The sequence below is a fragment of the Chinchilla lanigera genome, unplaced genomic scaffold (genome assembly GCF_000276665.1).
Source record: "Chinchilla lanigera isolate Chin_1 unplaced genomic scaffold, ChiLan1.0 scaffold00064, whole genome shotgun sequence".
Classification (NCBI taxonomy): domain Eukaryota; kingdom Metazoa; phylum Chordata; class Mammalia; order Rodentia; family Chinchillidae; genus Chinchilla; species Chinchilla lanigera.
Genome location: NW_004955465.1, coordinates 9,367,091 through 9,392,372, shown reverse-complemented (window position 1 = coordinate 9,392,372; position 25,282 = coordinate 9,367,091). Strand labels below are relative to the sequence as shown.

Here is a 25,282-nt window from a genome sequence, read left to right as displayed (position 1 = left end):
GGGGAGCCGGGGGGCAGCGGCCACCGCGGCGAGCCCGAGTCCTGCCTTCCGCATCCGGCACCCGGGCGTCCTGCTGCTCGCGGGGATCGCTGGAGAACCGGAGAGCAGAGGAGAGGCGCCAGGGTCACTCTGCGATCGTCCCAGCCCGCGCTTCACCTCCCCGCCTGCACTTTACTCCAGCCCCCACCCGCTGTTTCCCCCCGCCTGTTGGCATCTTTTCGCCAACCAGCAAACTTGAAGCAAAGTAAGAGAAGCCTTGGTTTTTAGGCCTGGCTTTTTTTTTTTTTTTCTTGCCTGCGTTTGTAGCCCTTTTTTAGGAGAACGAATGGAATAAGGGTGGGAATTGGTAGTTGCTCTCCAACCTAAACCACTTTATATCTGTAATTAAGCTAGTGTAGGATTCCATGCGGCCAAGTGAACACGTACTGTATAAGCAAAAGCTAACGGTTGCTTAACTAAAAGCTCTGTTTTGTGTATGTGTGCGTTTATGCTAGGCAAATTCAAATAAGAACCTAAAAGAGTGTAGATTTTAAAACAGTATTCCTGTAGCAAAAAGATGATTAGATAATAGTCTCACAGCAACTTGTGACAGAGAGATAGGAAAAATCTTTGCCACCAGACAACTTGACAGTTCATTGCTTTGCATCCAGTTCTGGCTTCTTAGCTGGAAATTATGCCCTTTTTTATTAAGAGATTTTGAAAGTTGCTTTATTAGTTTCACAATCAGAAGAGAACCCATACTTTGTAAGGTTTTAGCCAGACTGAGCATCTTGTTTCTCACCGAGTTCAGTGTGTAGCATAGTTGCGGCATTTATGCCATGCAGTACAGATATGATGATACACGGCTGAATTTTCTGGTAATCTGAGAATTTCATTCAATTCTATCCATTCATTTGACTTTAGGAACGGTTCAGAGTCCTTTTGCGCACGAGTGGGTTGGTCATGTTTCATTTACATATCCAAATAATACCAGATTTGATTATAATTACATATTTGTTTAGGCCCTGCACTGTGACACTGAAATAGTCTCTCATTTCCCCTTCCTTACCTAGGAACCCTTGGTGTGGATGGAATATTTGGTTTGTATTTGCCCTGCTTTGATTTGAAAATGGTTAACAAAATAACAGTGATAGGAGAGCAAGTTCTATGCGTGCTGATCATAGTGAGGACACGGATTCGTTTTAAAGTTGTGGAATTTATTCAAGACGAAATTTTAGAAGGAATAATTATCTTAAAAACGAGTTCTTGAGCTTCCCAAAGACTTTAGTGGCTTTTACCTGTGGGTCTCTTTAGTTAAACCTTTCTGAACTTACTTGCATTTACTGAGGACCAGGTATTCTTCAAAGCACTGAACAAATAATAGTTTGTGTAACAACCCTATGGAGACAGATACTGTAATGTTTTGTGTATTTTACAGGTGTTGAGACTGTTGTACAGAGAAATAGTAATTTGCCTGAAGTCATGCTAAATAAAGGACTCATTTAAACAATGGCAGTCTGGTCCTAAAGCACTCCTCCTAGCTCTTGTCCTGTCTGGCCTTAACTATACGTTGTAACTCCTTTTAAATTCGTGTGTAAAGTTTCAAAACATTTTTACTTACTGCCAATGTTCTGTAAATATAGTGGGGGGGTGCTAGGAATGGAACACAAGACCTTGTATTCTAACTTACATCTGTATTAATTCTGTATTGAAAGTATTGTGATTTGTCAGAAACATGCTTCATTACTTCCTTTGTAAAGAATCAGTGGCGTTCACTTAGCTCACCATTAAAAACATTTTTGAGAATTGTTTAGCTTGAAAACTCCCATTTGTGCACAAATTTAATGAGTTATGTGTCCCCAAAGCGTAAATTGAGTGCTTCCCAAATAATTTATTAACTGTTATTTAGAAAAAATTGTGAAAGATGTCACTAAAATAATTCCAGTGGTTGGCAGTTGGTCATGCTGGGTTTTTTGAGGTTGTTCCATAACTTTTCACTGTGCCAGATACCCCAAGACCTGGGTTGTTTAAAGGCTAAGACATGAAACAAATGAACAGTTACTGTTAATTATCCTACTGTTGTCTGCCCCAACTTTGTTTCCAAAGCATACCATTCAAAAACTGTTACCCATTATTTAGTAGGTTCTCAATAAATACTTGTTTTATGGTAAACTTGCTGTAGATGGGTAGGTATGCACATCTACTTGCCAGGTGTGCAAGGGTAAATTGTAAAATGTAAATATAAAACATAAATTTTTATATGTGGAATATATGTACAGCCTGTGTTTTCAGTGGACACTGTCCAATAGGACCAGTCCTTGTTTTTAACAAGGACCATTTTTCTGAAGTTATAGGAGAAAGTTGTTGATGATGAACCTCATTCATCTGCCTTTGCATAGGCTTGTATATAATTGTTTTCCTGTGTACCAGACCATGCTTTCTCTCCCAGCAGTAGGGGTGGAACCCAGGGCCTCATACTAGCAAGTGGCTGATCACTGAGCTACACCCTCAGGCCAGAACAAACCAATCTCTCTTGCTCTCTTGCTGTCACTGTTTTCTCTTTTGATGCTGGTGCTAGAATCAGACTGGCAACGATAGGCAAGTGCTGTTCCACTGAGGAGACAGAAGGTTTGCCTTTGTGTAGCTCTGTATGGGAGAACCCTAGGATTGTTGTGGTTGGCATAGAGCAGTCTTGTCAGGAACCTAGTCATTCTTAGCAATACTCATCAAGCTGCTGTAGAAACTCAGGTCAGTCATGCGGATGACTTAGTGGAGACGCTGGCTTCCTAGTGCAAATCCGGATTCTGAGAGCACTAGGAGCTTGCCTGAGGTTACAAGAGCTGTCATGTTGGAGGCAGCATTTTGAGCCAGGTGTTAGACTCCAGAAGCCATGCTTTTTGGCAGTATTCCTTAAAATACCATTCTTAGTAACTGCCTGTCAGCTGCACAGTGGTCCGCAAGAAGATACAGTCCCCTAGTGTCTGTGCAGTAGCAGCTTGCCCTTTGGGGCACTGAGTTCATGGTAGGCACTGTTGTAAGCATTTAACATCTGTTAACCTGTGCAAACTTCACAGCAGCCGCCTAGGTAGATACTCTTATTTTCTCCATCTGTGTGTGAGATAACCGAGGGTCCAGAGAGCTTACACTCCTAAGCCTCACAACCGAGGAGCTTGGAGACTGTTTAACCATCAGCTATCCTTAATTTTGAGGTCACTTGGAGAGTGCATAGAAAGTAGTTTGACTTGTACCTTAATGACTAGAATTTGGGCCCTGAGATTTTACATACCTAAAAATCATTGTCAGTTCTTACAATAATTCTCTGCAACTTTAATTCACCTATCCCCACCACCACCGGTAAATCAAGGATCAGGAAAAAAGGCATATATCCAATCTTCAGAATTACAGGGCGAGGTATGCAGGAAAGGGATGTGGTTGCTTTGTAGTCAGTATCGGGAGCAAAGTTGCAGTGTCTGGATCCTCTCCTTGAATCTGTATGATTCTGTTTCCCTCCACAGTAGCGACAAGGGGGGTGGTTGGTTTTGTATAATAAAATTACTGCTTTCTTATACTCCATTGGAGAGAAGTGGGCCTGGTCCAAACCGTGATTCTCACCAGAGGACACAGTTTCCACTGCTCCTGTCCAATACTTGACCCTTTCTTATACTCCATGATAACTAGAAATGGAGATTAACAAAAATCAGAGTTTCGTGTTTGATGCCATGTGCTGGCTATATGTTGTCCCCTCCTCCCCTTCCTTCACCCCTGTTGTCAGCTAATAACTTCTCAAGCAGAACTCCCCACATTTCCCCACACACGGCAGGCCATGTTTATTGAAGACTGAGACCTGGCTAGAGAACTAAACGCTGCACCTCAACCCCTGCCATAATCTTTAGAAATGGCAGTGCCATTATAGAGAACCCAGCCAGCAATCAAACCTTGCAGTTCCTGGGCCTCTGCCACTCCAGTGAGCCACTCACTTCCAGAATCACTTACTGAATCTCGTCATCTCCTGGAATTGGTCTACTCGGAATCTCAGTCTCTGTTAGAGCAGCTTTTCCCGCAAGTTTGGTGCCCTGCTCTATTTTGCTGTGTATAACCCTAAGTCTTTGTTACCTGCTTTCTAGTTCAGAAATGCCCCTTTTGCCTTTCTAGAATTCTTTGCTCATTCTTTAGAACAGTGTTACTCAGCTTTTATTTTTTAATCTGTATTTCTTCTCAATAAACATCTCTCCCCCAGCATCCCTGCTTAACGGGTAGGTTGGGTGTTTCCTGTGATCTACAAAATGCCTTCCTAACCACTCAAGATGAGTTGCAATGACCTTTAAGTGCCTCGGTTCCTATCTTTCATCATGCTCTTCTCCAGGGTTTTATAGTTGTGTTGTGTGACTTTGTTTTCTACTGGACTGTCATTTCCTTGAAGGAGGTAGATACTGATCGTATTTTCCTGCCACCTGGCTTAAAGCCTACAGTGATAAGTGATTTTTAAAAACCTTATCATGGAGTATAAGAAAGGGTCAAAATTCAGAGATCAACGCATAGTTTCACAGACCTCTAAGGAACTCTTTGTGGTAGGTGCTATAGTAAGCTTATTAGAAGTATAGAAGTACATCGTTTGATCCATATCCTTCCAAAAACAGTATGATGATCAGAGTCCACTTCAAAATTTGGGGCCAGGAATATAGCTCAGTGGCACAGTGCCTGTGGCAAGCATAAGGTCCTGAGTTTGACTCCTACTACAAAAATACTAATGATAAAGAAAGAAAATTTGCTTGTGATCTCATTTTAGTTATGATGCTATATTATAGGGTGACTTTAAAGGGAAAAGTCCAAGCACACTGTATTGCTAACCTGTGATATTTGCCAGGTTTGACATATTAAATATATTTTATACTTAAAATATTTTCAATTTACAATAGATTTACTGTAACATAACCCCTCATAAGTCAAGAAGTATCTGTAATGATATTAAACCTGTATTTACCCTGGGATGATAACCTGGCTTGCTAAATTTAGAGCCATAAACGCTTTAACTCAACATAATCCAGAGTGAAGCATAGAATCTCCCTTAGACTGGTTTTGTTTTTGCATAGCACTATTGGTATGAAGATATTTTAGGAATTGAGTTTTCCATTTATAATTCAGAAGGATGAAATTTGGTGAACAGTTACTGGGTTGAGCCATATGAAATTGCTAGTGTTAGACTGTTGTTGACATACAAGTATCCTTTCTCATGATTTATCTTAAATTTTAATCCTTGGGGGTTCTCAACATCGTCAGCCTCCACGCCCAGTGCACATATTTTGGATATAGCGCACTGTTGGCTTTACTGACTTTGGGATGGGGGATGGGTATTAGGTCAGATATGGTCAAAATAAGTGACTTGCTAGGTTTGTTATCCAAGTTTTCTGAATTCAAGTGGAAAAGGAGATTAGTCTCCCAATTTATGCCAATGTTAATGTTTTATGAAAAACATGAATATATGTATGGAGAAATGCAGGTTTAAAAAATCTAATTACTGAATGACTTAAATCAGTATTAAGATTTTATTATGTCTGGTTGACAGTCCCTTTTTTTTGTTAAGCAGTTGTTTAAACCTTACCCTGCAGTTGTTCCTCTAATGTTTTATAAGTTTAACCTTTAGAAATAAATTTAAGTTACATCACCACCCACTTCAATTCTTGGCACACACCTTTTTTTAAAATAAAATATCTGGAGGTGTTTCTAAAAATTGTTTAGTGACTGGCTCAATGTATTACATGGAAATGTATTTTATCTTTACTGTTAATTTTGTTGTAACTTGAACTGGATAAATACTGTAGTTTTAAAGTGTGTTTTGTACATTTATAGGATGGAAGATGCTGATAATTCTGAAAAGAGTGTAAATGAAGAAAATGGAGAAGTATCAGAAGACCAGTCTCAAAATAAACACAGTCGTCACAAAAAAAAGAAACATAAACACAGAAGTAAACACAAGAAGCATAAACATTCCTCAGAAGAAGACAAGGATAAAAAACATAAGCATAAGCATAAACATAAGAAACACAAAAGAAAAGAAATTATTGATGCTTCTGACAAAGAAGGTATGTCTCCAGCAAAAAGAACTAAACTTGATGACTTAGCTTTGCTGGAAGACCTGGAGAAGCAGAGGGCCTTGATTAAAGCTGAACTTGACAACGAGCTAATGGAAGGAAAGGTCCAGTCGGGGATGGGACTCATTTTGCAAGGTTATGAGTCTGGCTCTGAAGAAGAAGGGGAGATTCATGAAAAGGCGAGAAATGGGAATAGGTCCAGTACTAGATCTTCAAGTACAAAGGGGAAACTTGAAGTTATGGACAATAAAAATAGTACAAAAAAACGAAGTAAAAGCAGATCCAAAGAACGGACTAGACATAGGTCGGATAAAAAGAAAAGCAAGGGCGGTATTGAAATAGTTAAAGAGAAAACAACAAGGAGCAAGTCAAAGGAGAGGAAGAAGTCCAAAAGTCCCTCCAAAAGAAGTAAGTCTCAAGACCAAGCAAGGAAGTCGAAGTCCCCTGCCCTTAGGAGGCGATCTCAGGAGAAAATCGGCAAGGCCAGATCTCCTGCTGATGAGAAGGTCAAAATTGAAGATAAGAGTAAGACAAAAGATAGGAAAAAATCCCCAATTATAAATGAAAGTAGAAGTCGAGATCGAGGTAAAAAGTCCAGATCCCCAGTTGACCTACGAGGTAAATCCAAAGACAGAAGGTCACGGTCCAAAGAGAGAAAATCAAAAAGGTCTGAAGTTGATAAGGAGAAGAAGCCCATTAAGTCTCCCTCTAAGGATGCTTCCTCTGGGAAAGAAAACAGGTCACCTAGTAGAAGACCTGGTCGCAGTCCTAAGAGAAGGAGCCTGTCTCCAAAACAGCGTGAAAAGTCCAGGAGAAGTAGATCTCCGCTCTTGAATGATAGACGATCTAAGCAGAGCAAATCACCTTCTCGAACTCTGTCTCCGGGAAGAAGAGCCAAGAGCCGATCTTTAGAAAGAAAACGTAGGGAGCCAGAGAGGAGACGACTTTCTTCTCCAAGGTAACTTGCTTACAAAATAATACTTCTTACCAATGCACCATATTTCAGTGGGAAAAATAGAACTTGAGAACATTAAAAATGAAGTCATGAGTTTGAACATTTTAAATATAATCCAGTCCATTGGTTATGTAAATATTTACGCTTACGAATGTTTTAAAGATATTGAGCTTGATGACAATGATTTTTCCTTTCAAGTTCTTGGTTTCATCTGCTGGGTCACTCCTTTGGATCCAGGTGGTTTAACACTTTCACAGCGGGACCACATGTGCACTGCTGTCCCATTGGGTGTCTTGCGCCACCAGTGATACGCTCCAGACCTTGTTGACTGATACATGTCCCAGCGTTACCTTAACTCATAGGGTGTTAGGTCACTTTCACTCCTGACGCTCAAGTGATGTAGTCAGAGAAGTTATGTGATTTACCTAGCATCATAGAACTAAATTATTTTAGGAAAGTGGAAGGAGGGTTATTTAGAGTCAGATCATTCTAAACCACTTTAGAAATTGATGTAATAATAACTTCTGTATATTGAGTAATGGTGTGTTTTGGAATTATTTGCCAAGTTTTCCTTTTTAAAAGAATGTCAGGCCAGATGTGATGGAGTACACCTACAATCCCGGCACTTGAAAAGCTGAGGCAGGTGAGTCACACAAGTTTGAGGCCGACCTGTGCTACATAGTGAGTTCAAGGCCAGCCTAAACTACATAATGAGACCCTATCTCCAAAAAAAAAATAAAATTTAAAGACTGTTGGCTTGTAAAATATTACAAATTCCTAGTCATTCACTGTACACGTGAGATTTTTATTGTATATTTAATGTATACTTATAAATAGACTTTGAAGTTTAAATTGTTACATTCTCAGAAATTGCAACACTGTTTTCAAAGTATTCTAAAGAGATACTTTCTTATTTTTACTCTTTTAAGTCACATTTGGATGAAATACCCCTTTTCCTTTAGCTCTCTGCATTAAAGCAGTTGTTAATGATTCTTGGTAAAGTATTTTGTAATTATATTGTTAATCTTTCAGGTTGAAGACACATTTTGAGCTTATTAAATACTGGACCTGAGTATGTGAAGCAAAAAAATGTTTTCTAATTAAATGATGCAGAAGTAAGTTATCTGCTTCTCCATCTAAGTTTAACAGCAAAGGGTGTTTCACAGCTCTACCATAATTAATCATTCCTTTGTTGAAATGATGAAAATTTAGATTCATTTTAGTTTTTCAGTATTGTATGCAGAGATGTCCATTGCTTATGTGTGTAGTCCCTCTATAGTCGTGTAGAGGCAGACTTGCAAACTGCCCTGCTATGTATATAGTTACATTTTAGAAAAGTATGATGAAATTTCCTTCCAGGAAATATAGACCACCTTGTGCGTCCGTTACTGTGTGGGCTAGTGTTTTCCACGGAACTCTTATTAAACAAGATACCATGTGATACCATGTGGCTACTCCAAAAAAACTTTAAGTACTTCAGATCACTATTAAGATTAAGCATTTTTTTTTCATTGCATTTGAACAAATAACACTTCATTCCTCCCTTGTATACTCTTTATTTTATTTTGTTTACAAGTTTTAACCAGTTTTTGAATAGTATCTGTATATGCAGATTATGTGTAAGTACTACAGATCTGAACCAAAGTGTACCTTGCTTATTTTACTTGGATCTAAGGAAGATTCTTTTAGGTTCTGTATACCATTTCCAATAGGGAAAGTGTAATTTTTACATTATTATTTAACTTCAGACAGAACTATGTACTACTTACTTACTTAACCTTTACTACTGTTTAAGGTGTCCTAACTTCGGATTGAATAGCCGTGTCCAAATCTGAAGCACCATTAAGAAATGTTGAAAACCTATTTTGAAAAATGAAGTTGTAGAAAGGCCTGTGCTTATGGTAATAAAGACATCATGGTGAGAGTAAAGTGCTTTGGAAGGCCTTTGTGAGACTGTGGAAAAGTTGATTCTGAATAGGAAGATGAGCTGCTTCCTTAGTTTGGAGGTTAATGATTTTTGGAAGGTGCTGCTGTACTTAATTTACATTAAAAATAAAGTTCTTAACTGCAGAAATATCAAGATGTAGGAAAAAATCTGAGGAAATGGGATATTACTCATTTGGCCGCTTCTGCTTGTTTATCTGAAATTAACATCAGTGGTAGAATTAAAATTAGTATCAATGCACTTCAATAATTCTTCAGACTGTGAGGCTGTAGGAAATAGACTGGTCGTATGCCAGCCATAACACAAAATGTCTCTCTGGTCGTCTGAGTTTAAAATTTGATGCGAAATGTGTTAGTCATTGTTTACTATCATTGTTAGTACGTCTTTTCTTGGAATTTTCTTTACGTGTAGAACAAATGGATTGCGTGTGATTTTTCTTTTAACTTGCACTTGCTCCTCTAGAACACGCCCTCGAGATGACCTGCTCAGCAGGCGGGAAAGGTCCAAGGATGCCAGCCCCATCAATAGGTGGTCTCCAACGAGAAGAAGAAGTCGCTCTCCCATCAGAAGGCGATCCCGCTCCCCACTTAGGCGCAGCAGGTCTCCCCGGAGGAGAAGCAGGTCTCCCCGGAGAAGGTAGACACCAGTTCCGTGTGTTACCTTTGGAGTTACTGACTTCCTTTTTTATAAGAATTAATACTAAGTGATTTTTTGTCTCAACTCACAGGGTCATAGGGTAGGTAGTAAGTATGCGGCCCAGTTTCTTCTCATTTTGTAATTGTAGTTATTTGTAATTGATTTTTCCTGGAGAAGCTCTGGCATAAACCTCTTTATCTGGAGCCCATGAAGTTCTTTGGTCAATCATAAAGGGGACGCCCGAACCCATATTTCTCTACTGCCGCGTTTTATCCTTTTGGTGTGTGCCTCCAAAGTGAGCCTGCGTGAGCACGTGTGTGCTGCCCGCGTAGTGGGACGAGGGTGCACCTCGCCTGTCCCAGAGCTGCCGGCACACTTAGCCTCCTGTTGCTTCCCTCTGCCGGTCCCTTGTTGTTCCTTGTTTCCGTCGTGCTGTGGTCCCATTTGCTGTGGGCACTGGTGTTCTTCAATGATTTACTCCCTTGTTTTGGTAACTCATCTTCAGAAGCTTCCTGAGAAAATCACATGGAAAGGATATTTTTTTGGAAGCTTACACTTCTTAAAAATGCCTTTTATTGTTTGCTGATTTGGGAAGGAAGAGCATTCTAGGTGAAGTCATTCTGTTTTGAAAATTTTTAAGTTGATTTTTAGTTTTCAGTGTTGCCTTGGGTTTCCTGTTCTGATATCTGGACATCTTTGAAACACTTACTCTTTTCCCTTTTGTCCTCTTTGCTGATAATAGTACATGTCCTTTGCATGGAAACTTCATTAAATGTCCCTTGGCGGATGGCTCTCCCCCTGCTTCCCCCCCATATTTACTTTGCTGGTCCCTGGGTTGGAGAAGCTGTTTTATAGCAGTAGCATGGCTTTCTGTTCTGGGAAGTTGGGTCTCTTTTTTGCTTTCTTCCTTATTTGCTCCTGTTTTTTCAGATTGAACCTTCAATCTTCTACTTTTTTTTCTCACTCATCTTTTCTGTTTGTCACTTTGTTCTACTTTTAGATTTTCTCATTCTGCCTTACCCTTCCATTGATTTTTCTTAGAAATTCTTTTTGTTTTCATATTTCAGTAAATACCAAGTTTATCTTGCCAGGCTTTTGTTTTTTATAGTTATCTGCTCTACTTTGTTTCTTTCCAGGGTCCTTTTGCCACTTGTTGACCTTTTCCTTTGAGGACTTGTCCTCAGACAATTGGATCCTTCACTGTCCCCTGCTCTGATTTAATAGGCACTGAGAAAGCTGGATGGCAGCAGTGTAGAAGGTGTCAGCTCGAGGCTCTCACTTCAGGGTAATTAGGAAGAGGCTTTAGCATATCAGTGACTATAGATCTTTTATCTTGGGCTGTAAGTTTCCCAGAATTCTGTGTGCTGTGCTGTGGCTTCCAGTAGAGTTCTATCTTTTTCTTTATAGTATAAAGTTTTCCTTAATCTTTCTGGTTTTGGTACAGTACCACTAAGTATTTTGCTCCAGTCTTTATAATAACCAATACCTTTCAGGAAAGTAAGCCTTACATAATCTGTTACGCTGTGAAGAGTGCCTGGCATTTTTAACTGAGTCGGGGAGGGGACAAAACAAGTGGATGGCTTTCAGTCAGTTATTTGACCGCATATCCATCTTTTAGGGCAATGGTGGCAAACCCATAACACACGTGCTGCAGTGGGCTGTGTGTGTCATTGAAACAAAAGATTCGCCGTCACTGTTTCAGAGGATATGATTCCCAGTTCCTAGGCTTTCTGAGGCTTTAGGATACGTACCAGCTTACTCCTGTTTGTTCCTGTTGGGTTAATACTAGTTCAGTTTCCATCTGTTGCCGCCCTTCCATCCAGTGTGCACATTCACAGACTTTGGTTGGTATCCTCCCGTCGCATGTGTGCTCTTTGCCTGTGGACTACTTAATTGTTCCTTTGCTGTCGTTTTATCATTGTAGCAGGGCTTCAGAAGAAGTCTGCTCAGCCTGGTGGTCAGGCGTGACATGAACACGGGGCTCGTAGAGCCTTTGAGAGAGACCTGCAGCCCTCTCTGTGTGGATCCACATCTCTTCCACATAAAGTCATGCTCTGTGTTTCACCTGGGCAGACCCCTGAGGCGTCGCGAGAATGCCTGAAGCCATTAGACTTAAGGTTTTGTCCCATCTGTCTTAACCATGTCTTAACAGCAGCATCTTCCCCTTGGGCTCCTTGAAACACCTGACTGACAAGAGGTGAACTCAGCCTTTAGGGTGTAGAGTTTGGGGGTTTACAAGCACATGTCCCATAATTGCCACAGTCGGGGCAGAGGACATCCCTGTACCTCTTTGTACATAGGTGGTCTCTCCCGTCCCTCCAGAGCTTCGCAAGCACCCATGTGTTCTCTGTGCTAAGGCTTCAACTTAACTTTTCATAGAAAACTTGTTTTTAAAACTCTTAACTTCATATATTTTCATAATTAATGACAGCATGAAAAAAACACAAAAACTAAGCATAGGGCTGGGGGTGTAGCTTAGCGGCACGGCACCTGCCTGGCAAGCATGAGGTCCTGAGTTCAATTTCTGGTTCCAAAAAAAAAAAAGAAGGATAGTTCTAAGCATAGTCAGCAGTATGTACAGCTTAGAGAACAAACGCAGCTGCTGTTTGGTAATCATGAAATTGAACTGGCGAGTCCAGAAAGAGGCCTGATTTTTCTGCATTAACGGAGAAGGCTGAACCAGATACCTTTGTGTGCACCACAGCCTTGGTGCATGAGGACGCGGAGGGCTGGAGTGCAGCTCAGGGAGGAGCACTTGCCCTGGGTTCATCCCCAGGACTGAAAAAGAAAATGTACACAAAGAAACCATTTTTATTTATTCTGTAGAGCTTACGTTGAAGTCCATATTGTAAGAAATATTACCAGTTTTTTAGTTTGAAACTTGGTAAGAATAGCAGCTATGTTTTAATCATTTTAGTTAACCTGATTATTCAGGTCTTCCGTAGACATAATTAATTTAAATACTATTTTTTAAAGGCAGCTTTGGGTTTATAGAAAAATGAAACAGAAAGTACAGGCCTCCCTTGTTCCCCTGCCCTCACATTAATTGCGGTGTCTCCCTCCGTTCCAATAGAGACAGACCCCGGAGGAGCAGATCACGCCTGAGAAGGAGGTCTCGGTCTCGGGGCGGCCGTAGACGAAGGAGCAGAAGCAAAGTGAAGGAAGACAAATTCAAAGGAAGTCTCTCAGAAGGAATGAAAGTTGAGCAGGAGTCTTCATCTGATGATAAGTAAGAGGGACCGTTCCCGTAATTGCATTTCTCTCGCTTAGAGGAACTGCGCTTGACTGGAAATCTTAAAATAATTTCCACGAGAGTGTGCTAAGTGAATCTAGTCATTTAGTCCTGATTTCAGGAGGCACCTTGTGTGGTTACTGGGTATGTCTGTGGCAAGAGACAGTGGATTTCTGTGTGGGAGGGCCCCGTTTTGGCTGGAGAGCGCACTGGGTTACAGTGTCATTAGGAGCCTTTTATTTATACAGATCATTACACACATTCTTCTACAGATTTTCGATTTTTGAATTCACGTTTCATGCTGCGTGCTTTACACTTGAGGCGAGCAAGTGGCAAGAGTGCTTATTGTAATGTGAAAATAGAGAAACATTTCAGTGACTAATGAAAAAGTGGAAAAAGTTCTAAATTACAAACTTGGTTGTCTAAGTGGAATATGGCAAAAATAAATAGTGTGATAGTTGTCAACATGGGGAATATGTGCCTCCCTGAGGATGTTTTGGCAGTGTATTGAAGACATTTTTGATTGTCTTCTATTGGCAGAAGACCACAGATAATTGTTTGCTACAGTGCACAAGCTAATACCCTTCTCAAACAATAAACCTAAATATCCATACCAAAAAACCGGTAGTGCTGTGGCATCGAAACCCTGATTAAAGCTTGATGATTAAGAAAGTTAGGTAGCGTGTTCAGTAGAGGTGCTGATCTGGTCAGAGTGCAGCTTGTATTTCTGCTGTGAACAGTGTAGAGCTACAAGCGGGCTGCACTGAGAGCCAGCATAAGACAGGAAGGGGTGTTTGGGGGCGCATGGGGATGGGATAGGGGCAGTATTTGGGGTTGAACCACACCTCCCTTCAGAATATCTGCAAGTGCTTGCGTGTGCGTTGCTGATACTGGAGGAATCAGTAGTTGTTACGAGCTTTCAAAAGGTGCCGTGGCCCAGAAAAAGAAACAGCTTGCTTACCTGCCCTTGCTGTACAGATGAGAAAACTGAGGTCAGAAAAGTAAAGTAGCATTGCTAAGATTGTAAAGAACCAGGGGTGACTTTTTAAAACTTAGAGGTCTTTATTGTTGCCAGTTTTTGTGCCACGAACATCACGGAGGAGGAAATTGAGACGGAGAGGTAGATGACTTACTAGGGTTCCAGACCAGGCAGTTGACATAGTTTGGAAATGAGTAATAGAGCGTAAGACTCTTCCTCTATCTCAGTGGTGACCTATATTTTTCAGCCTTTAGTTTTCAACATGTAAGAGTTACAGTTCAGAATTTCTAAAGACGTTTGAAATTTTGTTTTACAGCCTAGAAGATTTTGATGTAGAGGAAGAGGATGAAGAAGCACTAATAGAACAGAGAAGAATACAGAGGCAAGCAATTGTTCAGGTGTGTGGATTTTGCAACAATTTTATGAATTCTTTCTAATTACTCATAAAATGCTTTACTGGTAAGTGATGGTAGTGATAGCTGAACGCGTCTTTAGGAAGGGGGCATGTATGTGAGATTTGATAGTTTCATTAGTTACCAGAACTGAGATGTTACCCTGTGTTATATATAAAACTTCGGTAAATCCTAAGAATTTGAGGTTTAACTTAATACAAAAATTCCCATTACTGTGGAGCTGAAGAATTCCTTTTAGCAAAAATAGTGTGTTTTACTATGAGAAGAAAAGCAGATAAGTAGTGAAACATTGGGAAAACAATTTTAACGCTAGTTTAGAACTAGGTGATGAAGAAAGTGAGGAGCGGGAAGGGTGCTGTACCCAGAAACGTGCCTCGATTGCAGTTTGCTGCCTTGGAAAACAGCCAGCACCTGCTTGGCTGCCCCGAGACGAAACCATACCTGGCCAGTAGGTCGTTTGTGGGCAGTAGCCCCCTGTGCAGTGCCTTCTCACCAAAGGCAGACGACTGAATAGGGGAAGGAGCGCCATAGCCGCTCATAGCAGCCATCAAGCGGATGCCTGGGGTGTCAAGGAACGGAAGGAAGAAGCTCGAGTCGCACGAGAAGTGGGGCCTAGTAGGACGGTTTTGGGGACGCTGGTGAAGTTGTTATTAAACTGGACCCCTGAAAACTTGGTTGAATCTTTTTTTGTTCTTGCCCAGGTCCACAATCCCTTATCTCCAATCCTTGGGGCCAGATGTGCTTCAGAACTCTGAAAGTTTTGAAGTTAGAAAGGTAATAATGGTGCGTCTATGTATATCACGTAGCGCCATCAGTGGGGTCTGAAGCAGACCCCGCAATCAACACATCATCAACCCCATGTTCACATTTCTGCAGTGAGATGAGCAAATTGTCACACTAGGGTGTAAGACAGTAACCAGCATCTCATCCAGGCAGCTGAGAGTTTGCCGCCTAATTGATGTGCACCAGACATAGGAAAACTTGGTCCAGCATTTTGTGAGGTTGGGAATTATGTAAGGGATTCTGGATCTGATTCAACCAAGGTATCAGCACCTTTTTGTTGTTGTTTTACAGTGACATTCTTTAATTTTGCAGTGCAGCAACTTTTAGTAAATTAATCTATTCCAGTGGCGAAAGATTTTATGAGAGTGACCTAGTCCCTTGTTGTTACAGAAATACAAGTACCTGGCTGAGGACAGCAACATGTCGGTGCCGTCAGAGCCCAGCAGCCCCCAGAGCAGCACTCGAACGCGGTCGCCCTCTCCAGACGACATCCTGGAGCGGGTCGCCGCCGACGTTAAAGAGTATGAGCGGGAGAACGTTGACACATTTGAGGCCTCAGTAAAAGCCAAGCATAATCTCATGACAGTTGAACAGAATAATGGTGCGTGAGGTAGATTTTTGTTCTGGCCACGCTTTTCCCTGAATTTTTAGCTGTGTGACTATAATGAGAGACCTTATTTGAGGTGAGATTTGGGGTAGGGAAAATCTAAAAGGGAAGAGAAATACTGCTTCTGCTAAATATTATAGTCATATTAAGTGTATCTTCCTGAATGTACTGTGTATAAGTGCGGTTTTCCTAGTCACAGATCCTGAATACAGTACACCGAGCTCCGTATTTTTATGATCTTACGTTCTGCATGCGAGTATTTTAGAGCAAATCCATGATTCCATTCAGCCTGTAAATACTTGTTTAATATCATCAGTGTCCATTTCCAGTTAGTTTGAATCAAAAGCCAGACAAGGTACATACATTTAGTATATATGAGGTGGTTGAAAGATACGGTGTGTGATTAAGTAGAAAATATTTATTACAGGAAGAGACATTGCAGTTAATCCCTCTCACTTCAAACACATTATCCCCTCGTTCCTACTGCTCTTACGAAGAAGCTGTGCAAGTCTTGTGGTATTTTCGTGATTTGGTGGGGGGAAGCCGAAAGATCCAGTGAATTGGTTGGGTGAGGATACACCGTACTGTTGTTACCAGCCTGCCTTTCTGTTGGGTGGCGCGCAGCAGCAGCATTCCCCATACTTTTCATCACACCTTGTGAAGACACTCACGAAAGGGGACTTCCAGAACTGCTTCAGAGAGAGGCAGGAACTGTGGGATAAATGTGTTTGAAGGTAGGAGGGGTATTTTGAGATAGATTAATTGCAGTGTGTCTTTTAATTCAGACATTCACTGTATTTTTCATCCACTGCTTTTCTACCATTTAGGCCTCTATTCATCTTTGCATTCTGTTCCTTTTGTGTTTTCCTCCTCTTGCTACTTACTTAGGAGAATACGGAGCAGTGTGTCTTACGAAATTCTCCTCTCTGGTTTTTTGGCCAGATTCTCAAATATTTAACTTGTTTCCTCAGTATCCAGTATTTCTTGAAAACTAGAAGTTAGCATTAGAGGCAAGTCTAGGTTTTGGCAAGAGTACTTCCCCAGTGGTACAGCGCACTTGGATCACATCCTGTGGTGTGGGTTGTCCTGTTTTTAATCACACTGAAGGCAGAGTGGACCACATCTATCCTGTATACTTTGCCGTCAGCTGTTTACCTAATGATTTTAACAGCTCTTAATAATTATCACTTGGGTCCGTTATTTTATTGGGCATTCTGTTAGTTTGAAATAATTTTTTTATTTCTATCATCCTTTTTTAAATCATTTTGTTTTTCTGTGAAATCAGTTTCCACTTCTTGGTTAGTCTGGAATGTAATGTACTTTATATTGGGAAGGCAGAATAAATATGATTATTTCCTTCACTGCCCCTTTTTTAGAATAAAATACAGTTGGTATCCTAGCAACCTCCATAGATAACTAATGAGATTCTGACTTTTTGATAGGTTTTTATCGTTTAGTACCATTCTGTTTCAGTCCATTGCTGTTACCTCTCTTTTTTGAAGCACAAATTATGGCTGGGGGTGTAGGCCAGTGGTAGAAAGCATGCCTACCTTGAGTGAGACCCTGGGTTCAGTCCCTAGTACTGCAGGAAAAAGTAGTGCACTCTGTAGATAGTAACATCTTTGATTTTATATTTTTCTTTATTCTTAGAATTAAAAACTTAGCTCTAGGGGCTGGAGATTTAGCTCAGCGGCCCAGTGCCTGCCTGGCAAGCGCAAGGTCGTGAGTTCCATTCCGGGTACCAGAAAAAAAAAAACTTAGCTCTAGTAACATAATTGCTAATGGCTTATTACAAACGTTTACATACATTTTACCATTTAGGGTACAAGATGCAACTTGAAATTTTGGTGGTTCTTTCTGGCCCTAGTACACATTTTTAGGTGTAGTGTGTAGTCATAATTCCGTTTTAAAATCATCTGGACTAACTCTGTATGTGGTTAGACCACCAATTTGGTAGGTTTATTGGGATTTTTTTTTCCAGTTTGCTGTTAAATTTTAAGAAGTACCTTTTTAATTATTAAGACATCTTTGTGTGTTTTAAATTCTGTCTACACAAAGTGTGATTGAAGTACACACCTGTTTAAGTGTGATCTTCCTTGTTTGCTTCTAAATCACGTGCTGTTCAGAATTTTTAACAGTGGCTATGTACTTTGGCCATACGTTGTCAACTTCTCTTAAAAGAGCTATATAATTTTGCCATTCTGTAGACTGCCTTAATGTTTATCCAGAACCTTATTAACAAAAATATGGTCATAGTTTGAGATTTTTGCCAGGATTGTAGGTGAGAAACAGTATCTTACTGTGGTTTTAATTTGCATTTTCCCTACTGTAATTGAGATTGGGTGTATATATATATATATATATATGCTTAAAGCAATTGCTGTTTTTTTTTTTGTTTGTTTTGCTCAGTTTTTTAGGGGATTATTTAGACTTTTTAGAGGGGAAAAAGTATATAGATCAGTGTCAATCTTTGTCTATAGTGGGGAATTTAAGGTGCAAATTAAAAACAGATTTCTTTAAATATAAAGTCATTGTTTAACTATTAGCTTACTCATTTACACAGTGGCAGAAGTGGATTTTAGGTCTTTCTGGAATGCATCCTTTTAGTAAAGGGGATAGTTTTCTATATATAAAGTGTAATGAAGTGAGTCTGAGTTACTAATTGAAAGCTAATGTGCAAGAAGGAAAAAAATGCTTGAATTACTGTGACTTTCCATTTACTTGTGCTTTAATTTGTGTCTTTGTTTTTCAAATACTAATGCTCCTTTCCTTTAAGGTTCATCTCAGAAGAAGCTGTTGGCACCTGACATGTTTACAGAATCTGATGATATGTTTGCTGCATATTTTGATGTAAGTAATTTTAAGTTAACTGATGAAAAAGTGTAATAAATACATGTAAGTATAGAAAGAAGGATAAAAGTTGTGTAATGAACATCACATCACCTTGGTTTTTTTTTGGATGTGAGCATTTGGATGGTCTGGGTCAGGGGTGTCTGGAAACTATACTAGTTTTGCATCTTTCCCCAAAGTCTGAGATTATGTCAGAAATTGTAAAACAAATAGTGCAGAGGGGCTGGGGTAGAGCTCAGCCCTAGAGTGCTTGCTTGGCATGTGCCAGGCAGGCCTTGAATTTGGTCCCCTGTACCATTAAAAATCCAAGAATGCACACATGCGTTGCAGAACAGTTGTAGGGCTTCATGGAAGTCACACACCAGGTGATTTAAATGTGCACTGTAGTATGTATATATTTTCAGTATGCATTTAAGTGAATATATGTAATAGTTAAGATGAGGTAATACCAATATTTTCCAAACGTTTAGAACAGAGTACACTTTAACCTTCTGTATTGTAGGTAGTTGACATGGGGCCTAATAGTAGTCATTTCAAACCTAATAGAGTTTGAAATGTTACGAAAAAGTGACTTAAGAAATATACCAGTGCTTTTTGTTGAAAAGGTCTTTAAATACATTCAAAAGTGTGAGACCATTTTTGGTTTTTTTTTTTTTTTTTGGTTTTTCTCCGGTACCGGGAATCGAACTCACAACGTTGTGCTTGCTAGGCAGGCGCTGTGCCGCTGAGCTAAATCCCCAGCCCCAGTGTGAGACCATTTTTAACATAAATTTAAAAGGCCATAAGACATGGGGCCTTGATAAGAGGAAATGGAGAAGCCAAACATAACCAGAAAAATAAAAATGGGATAGAATAAACAGTGTAAGGGACCTTGAAGACATTGGCACGTGGCACAGGTAATCTCTTGTGTGTTATGTAGACTCCAGCAGGAACACCAAAAAATAGATGTGCTAAGAAGTAGGAAGTGTTGAGACAGTTGCTGTGTCAGCACCCGTCACGTGCCTAGGTGGCCTTGGTGCGACTCGGCTTCCCATCACTGGCGAAGTACCTGAGACAATGGATGGGAACGAGTGGTTCCCTTGGCTCACAGTGTCAGCCATTGCAGTCCACGAGCAGTTGGCTCATGGCTCTGGGCCACAGAAGAGTGGCAGAGCCTGGCTTCTTCCTTCGTGATCAGGGAGGGGCCCGCAGCGCTCCTCAAGAACGCATTGCCAGTGACCAGAGGACTTCTCAGGCGGCACCCTCTTGCACATCTCCCTTCGTCTTCCGGTAGTGCCTCTGTATAGGCCAAGCTTCAGCATACAGGCCTTTGAGGACATTTAATATCCAAGCTGTCGCAGCGTGGAAGGAACTTGTGGATGTCGTGGGCTGTGATCTGTGATATTTTTGTCAAATACTAGGTGTGAGCTTTTAGCTTTCCTCACATGCACAGCCAGTGCAGCCGGTGACGCCCGTCACTGCGTGTGTGTGGGAAGAGCACAGATGTCTGTGTGGACAGGGAAGTGCAAGAAATAGTGAAAGGTGATAAATAGGGACACTGAGGTTATTAACTGTGCCAGTCCAATTGTTTTGTCCCAGTCTGTCTCATCGACTAGAGAACTCTATCTCATTTTGAGTTTTCGTCGTCACAAAAGCTTTTGAAGATACCTCAGGATTTTTTTCCCAAGTGTTATTACAATGTGTAAAACTGCTAATCATGTTCCAGCTATGTTATATTTAAATGATTAATAGTAATCATTTCATTTTGGGTAAAATGTTGCCCTTTCTTGTTACAAAGGAAGTTCTTTAAATGTCTGATTAAGGAACTCAAGTTGCCTCCTTAATTTCAGAGTGCTCGTCTTCGGGCTGCTGGCATTGGAAAAGATTTCAAAGAGAATCCCAACCTCAGAGATAACTGGACTGATGCAGAAGGCTATTATCGTAAGTTCATATTTCTTACCAAGTTCATATTTCTTCGTAACGCTTTGTAGACCATGTGTGGTTCAGGTGTATGTGGATGGAGAACTTTGAAAAGTCATGACAGTTTAAAGACTAAAATCATCACAGTTTCGTAACAAGTGTAGCCCATCCATCCAAGACAGGAACCTATTTTGTATTCTAGTCAGCTGCCTGGAGGAGGCGCAGACTGAGGGGAGGCAGAGAACGTAAGTCTATTCCAGGTCACTTTCCACCTAGAGATGCTCCTCCAGAAGGAAGTGATGTTACTTGTTCATCTTGGTGTGAATCCAAACGCACGCCAAGGGACTTCGGATGCCAGTCATGTGCCATTTGTCATGCAGGAAGGACTTCAGGGAGCCCGTTTATTCCCTATCAATGTGAAAGTCATCAGCACTTGATCGGACAAGAATTTTTTGTAGTCTCCTGAAGTGGGCGTGCAGTTCTCACCACATTGTGAAACCGTGGCCAGTGGGGTATGGCTGTGATTCTCCATTCTAGAAAACCAGATAGTGGAGATCTCATATTTAAGTGGCTGCACTGTTTCCTGCTTTCTGATTCGATTTATCATGATCAGATTTCTGTTTTTTTTTTTTTACTGGTTTTTCTAGGTGTGAACATAGGTGAAGTCTTAGACAAGCGTTACAATGTGTATGGCTACACCGGGCAAGGTGTGTTCAGCAACGTTGTGCGAGCCAGAGATAATGCAAGAGCCAACCAGGAAGTGGCCGTGAAAATCATCAGGAACAATGAACTCATGTGAGTTCAGAGGACAGATGAGTTTGAACCGCAGACTGGGTATATTTACTTTATTTCAGTGCCTGGTACAGACTAGTATAAGCTTAGATGCTTCCTTTCTGCTGCTTATTTATGCCGTCTTTTGCTGTAATAGCCTAAGACCAAAGTGAGAAATGGAAACGTCATGAACATATGGTGGCCTACAGAAAATAACTCATTTATGAACTAATCATGGGAATTATTTGCATCTGATCTCCTACCGTTTCACTTTAGTAAATAATTGCTGTACCTATGTTGTAATACATTTTGTATATGCTACACATGGAACTGATCTTCTAGTCAGTTTACTGGCTTTGAAATGTAGAAAGAACATTGCAGATTTTTACTGAAGTGTTATATTGCCTAAGCTTAGAAAATTTGAGAAACTTCTCTGTTAGACACCCAGTTTGCAGTGGAGCTTATTAACAAACTATAACCAGATAGTCATGATAAAATAACCACATGTTAAAACTTAGAAAGACTTATCCACTACTACATTCTTACAGGAACTAGGAGACTGGTTTTACAGTATGATTCCATTGTTGCTCAAGGTAAAGTGTGCAAGATTGATTTCCCTCAAAGCAGCTCTGGTTTGTTGCTCAGTGTTTCTGTGTATTCATTGGTTATCTTGGAGATTAATCCTGTCCATGGAAGTACTTGGCTAGTACTTGGAAGAATAGACTACTGTGGATTTATTCTTCAGTAGGTTCATTGGCATTTAAAATAATACACTAGGATCCATCAGGCTGGGTGTAGCAGACACTGCTGTCCAAATTGCTGTGTGTGTTTAGTTTAGACCTAGTTTTCTTTTTGCTTGCAGGCAAAAGACTGGTTTAAAAGAACTGGAGTTTCTGAAAAAACTTAATGATGCCGATCCTGATGACAAGTTCCACTGTCTGCGGCTCTTCAGACACTTCTATCACAAGCAGCATCTCTGTCTTGTATTTGAGCCTCTCAGGTAGAGTGAAACCTGTACCTTAAACTGAAAGTTAGCTACTTTATCTCTACGAGCTTCTTTATGGGTAAATACTGTGGCAGATTATCTGGGTATTTAAGGGTTTTTTCAGTCGGCTCTTAGTTTTTGTTTTATAACTTAACTTTGGGTCAGGAGTTAGCTTTCTGCTAATTTGTCAGCATTGTGCATGAAATTCTGAGAATATTTTCATTATAAATTGTATTTTGCACTTGATTTTACTTTGTGTGATTTTTTTTTTTTTTTTTTTTTTTTTTTTTATAAAAGTTCATTTTGCATTTTAACCCGTTTTGTTTTTATTTTCTTTTTTCTCTCCTAAAAGTATGAATTTACGAGAGGTATTAAAAAAATATGGTAAGGATGTTGGTCTTCATATTAAAGCTGTAAGATCTTACAGTCAGCAGCTGTTCCTGGCATTGAAACTCCTTAAAAGGTGCAACATCCTACATGCGGATATCAAGCCAGACAACATCCTGGTGAGTCAAACAGCTAGACCACCTTATACATCTGTATCTTTTCTTACTAGTAATACGGTTATTACTGTATTTCAGAAATGGCATCTCAGAAGCATAACTTACAATAACTCTTTATGATCGATTCTACCAGCCTACCTTTTTTAGAAATTGGGCAATGAAAATTTAGAGAAATATATGAAGAAAGAAGAAATGGGTTGTTGGCCCTGTATTTTTTCTTTCAATAGATTCAGAACATGCACAAACTCCAAGAATGCTTTTGTGTAGTAATAAAGGGTTTCTTCTTATATGTTTAAAAAATGGTGCACATGTTACCGTTGTGTGCACATGTCTTATTTCTGTATTTTCTGGACTGGTGGAGATAGTTAAGGGAATTGTGCCCTTGTACGCAGATACATGGAGTTGAATTTAAGAGGTGCTTAGGAAGCTGTGACTCCTGGGGGCCCAAACTGTAGGAGTTGATGCAATCTGGTAATGGAGTGACCCTTTAGAAGTCTTGGCCTTTCCTGTTAGTGACTTCTGGTACGGTCAGTACAGATTTCACTACGTTGGTATGTTTTTGAGATTGGAACCCATCGCTGTGGTTAGTGTGCCCACCTTCCCCTTCCTGGCCGGTTTCTCCACCTGCTCTTTGGTGCCGGCAGTTGGAGGCCTGCGCACATCTTGGAGAGTTCCTAGCTCATCTGCTGGTAGCCTCGTCTGCGTCTTGCTTACTTCCGTGTCTGAGCCTTCTGCACTTAGTGCTGAGGAGACACCCTTGGGGAAGCCAAGCACAGAAGGTGTCCTTCACTGGAAACTGTACTTCAACAAAAGAAAGTCTTAAGAGCATTGTGACTTCATTATAGTTTAAGGACTTCTTGAGGTAGTTAATTCAAATTACTTTTCTTGAGATATCTAGTTCAAATTTTTAAAAAAAAATTTGGTCTGAATTTACACTGACTGTAACATAACTTGGGAGTTATGAACTAGAGTTGCTGAGTGATTACAGGGAAATAAATGGTAGGTGCATTATATATAAATGAATTCTGTAGCCATCTTGATAGTTTCAGTAACTTCAGATTGTTCTGTTTTAATTGTGAAACATAGCATCCGTATCAAATAAAGGATGTAGTTTAGAAAATAAGTATACAGTGATCATCTGTGTAAATGACTGTGGAGGTTCAGAATAAGCCATGAAGCAATTGTCGTAGAAGCTATTGTTTTTCCTTTTTTTTTTTTTTTTTAAAAAGCTATTGTTTTTAAAACCTCACTTTCCCTTGAATTAAGAGTAAGTTAGTACAGGCTTTCACGTGGATTTTAGGAACTGTTTTTACTTTTCTTGAGGAAGAAAAACATAAAACATTAAAGAACATGGAGCTAATACTTGTTAAGGAAATTCCTAAGCTTTCAGCCCAAGGTTTCACCCAGCAGTTGGTAAGGAGAGCCCAGTCTTCACGGAGGAGGCAGAAGTTGTGCAGCGGACTGCAGTGCACTCCGGGGGTGCGGGCGGGGCCGTGCTGGAGTACAGTCAGCATGCAAGGGCCTGGGTCTGACCCTCGGCACAGGCGAACCAGCTCAGTGAGGTGCACTGGAGTGTAACGACCCTGCTGTTTGTGAGGCACCGTAGCCACTGAAGAGTGCCCCTGAACAGTTCTAATTATAAAATGGTTCTAGGGTTTCCTGTAGGTATTCTTACACAGCTGAGTCAACCTAAACGTCTAAAAAGCTGTAAAGAATTTTTCCATGCTGGATGTAGTGGTGCACATCTGTAATTCCAACACTGGTAAGCTGGGGCGGAAGGATCATAAGTCAGAGCCGAGCCTGGGCAACATAGTGACGTAGCAAGACCTTGTCTCTAAATAAAAAATATAAAAGGGCTGGGGACTTATTTCAGTGTGGAAATCCTGGTTTAATACCCAGTACTACCACCAAAATAAAAAAAGTTTCTGTATTGTTCTTGTTTCCATTTTAATATACCTATTTTCTTAATCCCCCAATTAAGGGACTCATAATTGATGTGGACATTAAAAGTAGTCATTTCTGTTCCAGCTTTATTCTGTGGATATTGTATAGAGTAAGTAGTCTAGTCCCTAACTCCCGCCTTGCTCTGATGCCCCCTAGAGTGTGCTGGGGCTGTTTAAAGTGCTGTGTTCTTCAAGTCGCGACTCAGAATTTATGTGTGTCTCTTGGAGCTCTGGAGTGAGAGTCCCCTTTACTGTTCATCCTGAACCTCCTGACTCAGGCAAGCAGCAGTCAAGGCATAGCCCCGGCCTTTCTCGGCAGATGTCACACTGCCTAACACAGAGCTGTGTCTGTCACCTGGCCAGATACCATTAACGTTTTCTTAACTAATATCTTCCTTAACTCTAAGGGGTTCCGTATTTTCCTCCAAATTTATCCTGCGTTACCCTGCTTTCATTGCCGTTGTGATTTTCTGGCACCTGAAAGCTAATTTAAGTCTGATTCCTGTATTGAGTGTCTCCTGTTCCTTTAGAGAGGAATTCAACTTTTTCAGGTATCTGAGGGATTTCTAAGGGGTCCTTTACTTTGTGAATGAGAGTTTTTTTTCTCACTACCCCACTTTGTAAAATGTTATTCACTACTTAAGTGTACTTGGTATTACCTCGTTTCCTCACCGAAGTCTTTACAGTTGTAGTAAAATGTTTGAGAGCTCTTA

The 25,282-nt window shown here is 40.5% G+C and overlaps 1 protein-coding gene across 7 annotated transcripts in view; it reads left to right on the top strand.

Moving 5' to 3' along the window:
* Prpf4b (pre-mRNA processing factor 4B) overlaps positions 1-25,282 on the top strand; it is a 33,280-nt gene that overhangs the window by 541 nt on the left and 7,457 nt on the right. For all 7 annotated transcript variants that reach the window (XR_001236750.1, XR_263260.2, XR_263259.2 and 4 more), the window contains exons 2-11: positions 5,827-7,026; positions 9,431-9,604; positions 12,678-12,833; positions 14,132-14,213; positions 15,402-15,612; positions 18,395-18,468; positions 20,298-20,388; positions 21,015-21,162; positions 22,001-22,138; positions 22,476-22,629. Coding sequence is in view for 1 of the 7 variants with exons in the window: in XM_005398892.2 (XP_005398949.1) it covers positions 5,827-7,026; positions 9,431-9,604; positions 12,678-12,833; positions 14,132-14,213; positions 15,402-15,612; positions 18,395-18,468; positions 20,298-20,388; positions 21,015-21,162; positions 22,001-22,138; positions 22,476-22,629 (2,428 nt within the window). In the remaining 6 variants the exon portion in view is untranslated. The remainder of the gene's footprint in view (positions 1-5,826; positions 7,027-9,430; positions 9,605-12,677; positions 12,834-14,131; positions 14,214-15,401; positions 15,613-18,394; positions 18,469-20,297; positions 20,389-21,014; positions 21,163-22,000; positions 22,139-22,475; positions 22,630-25,282) is intronic.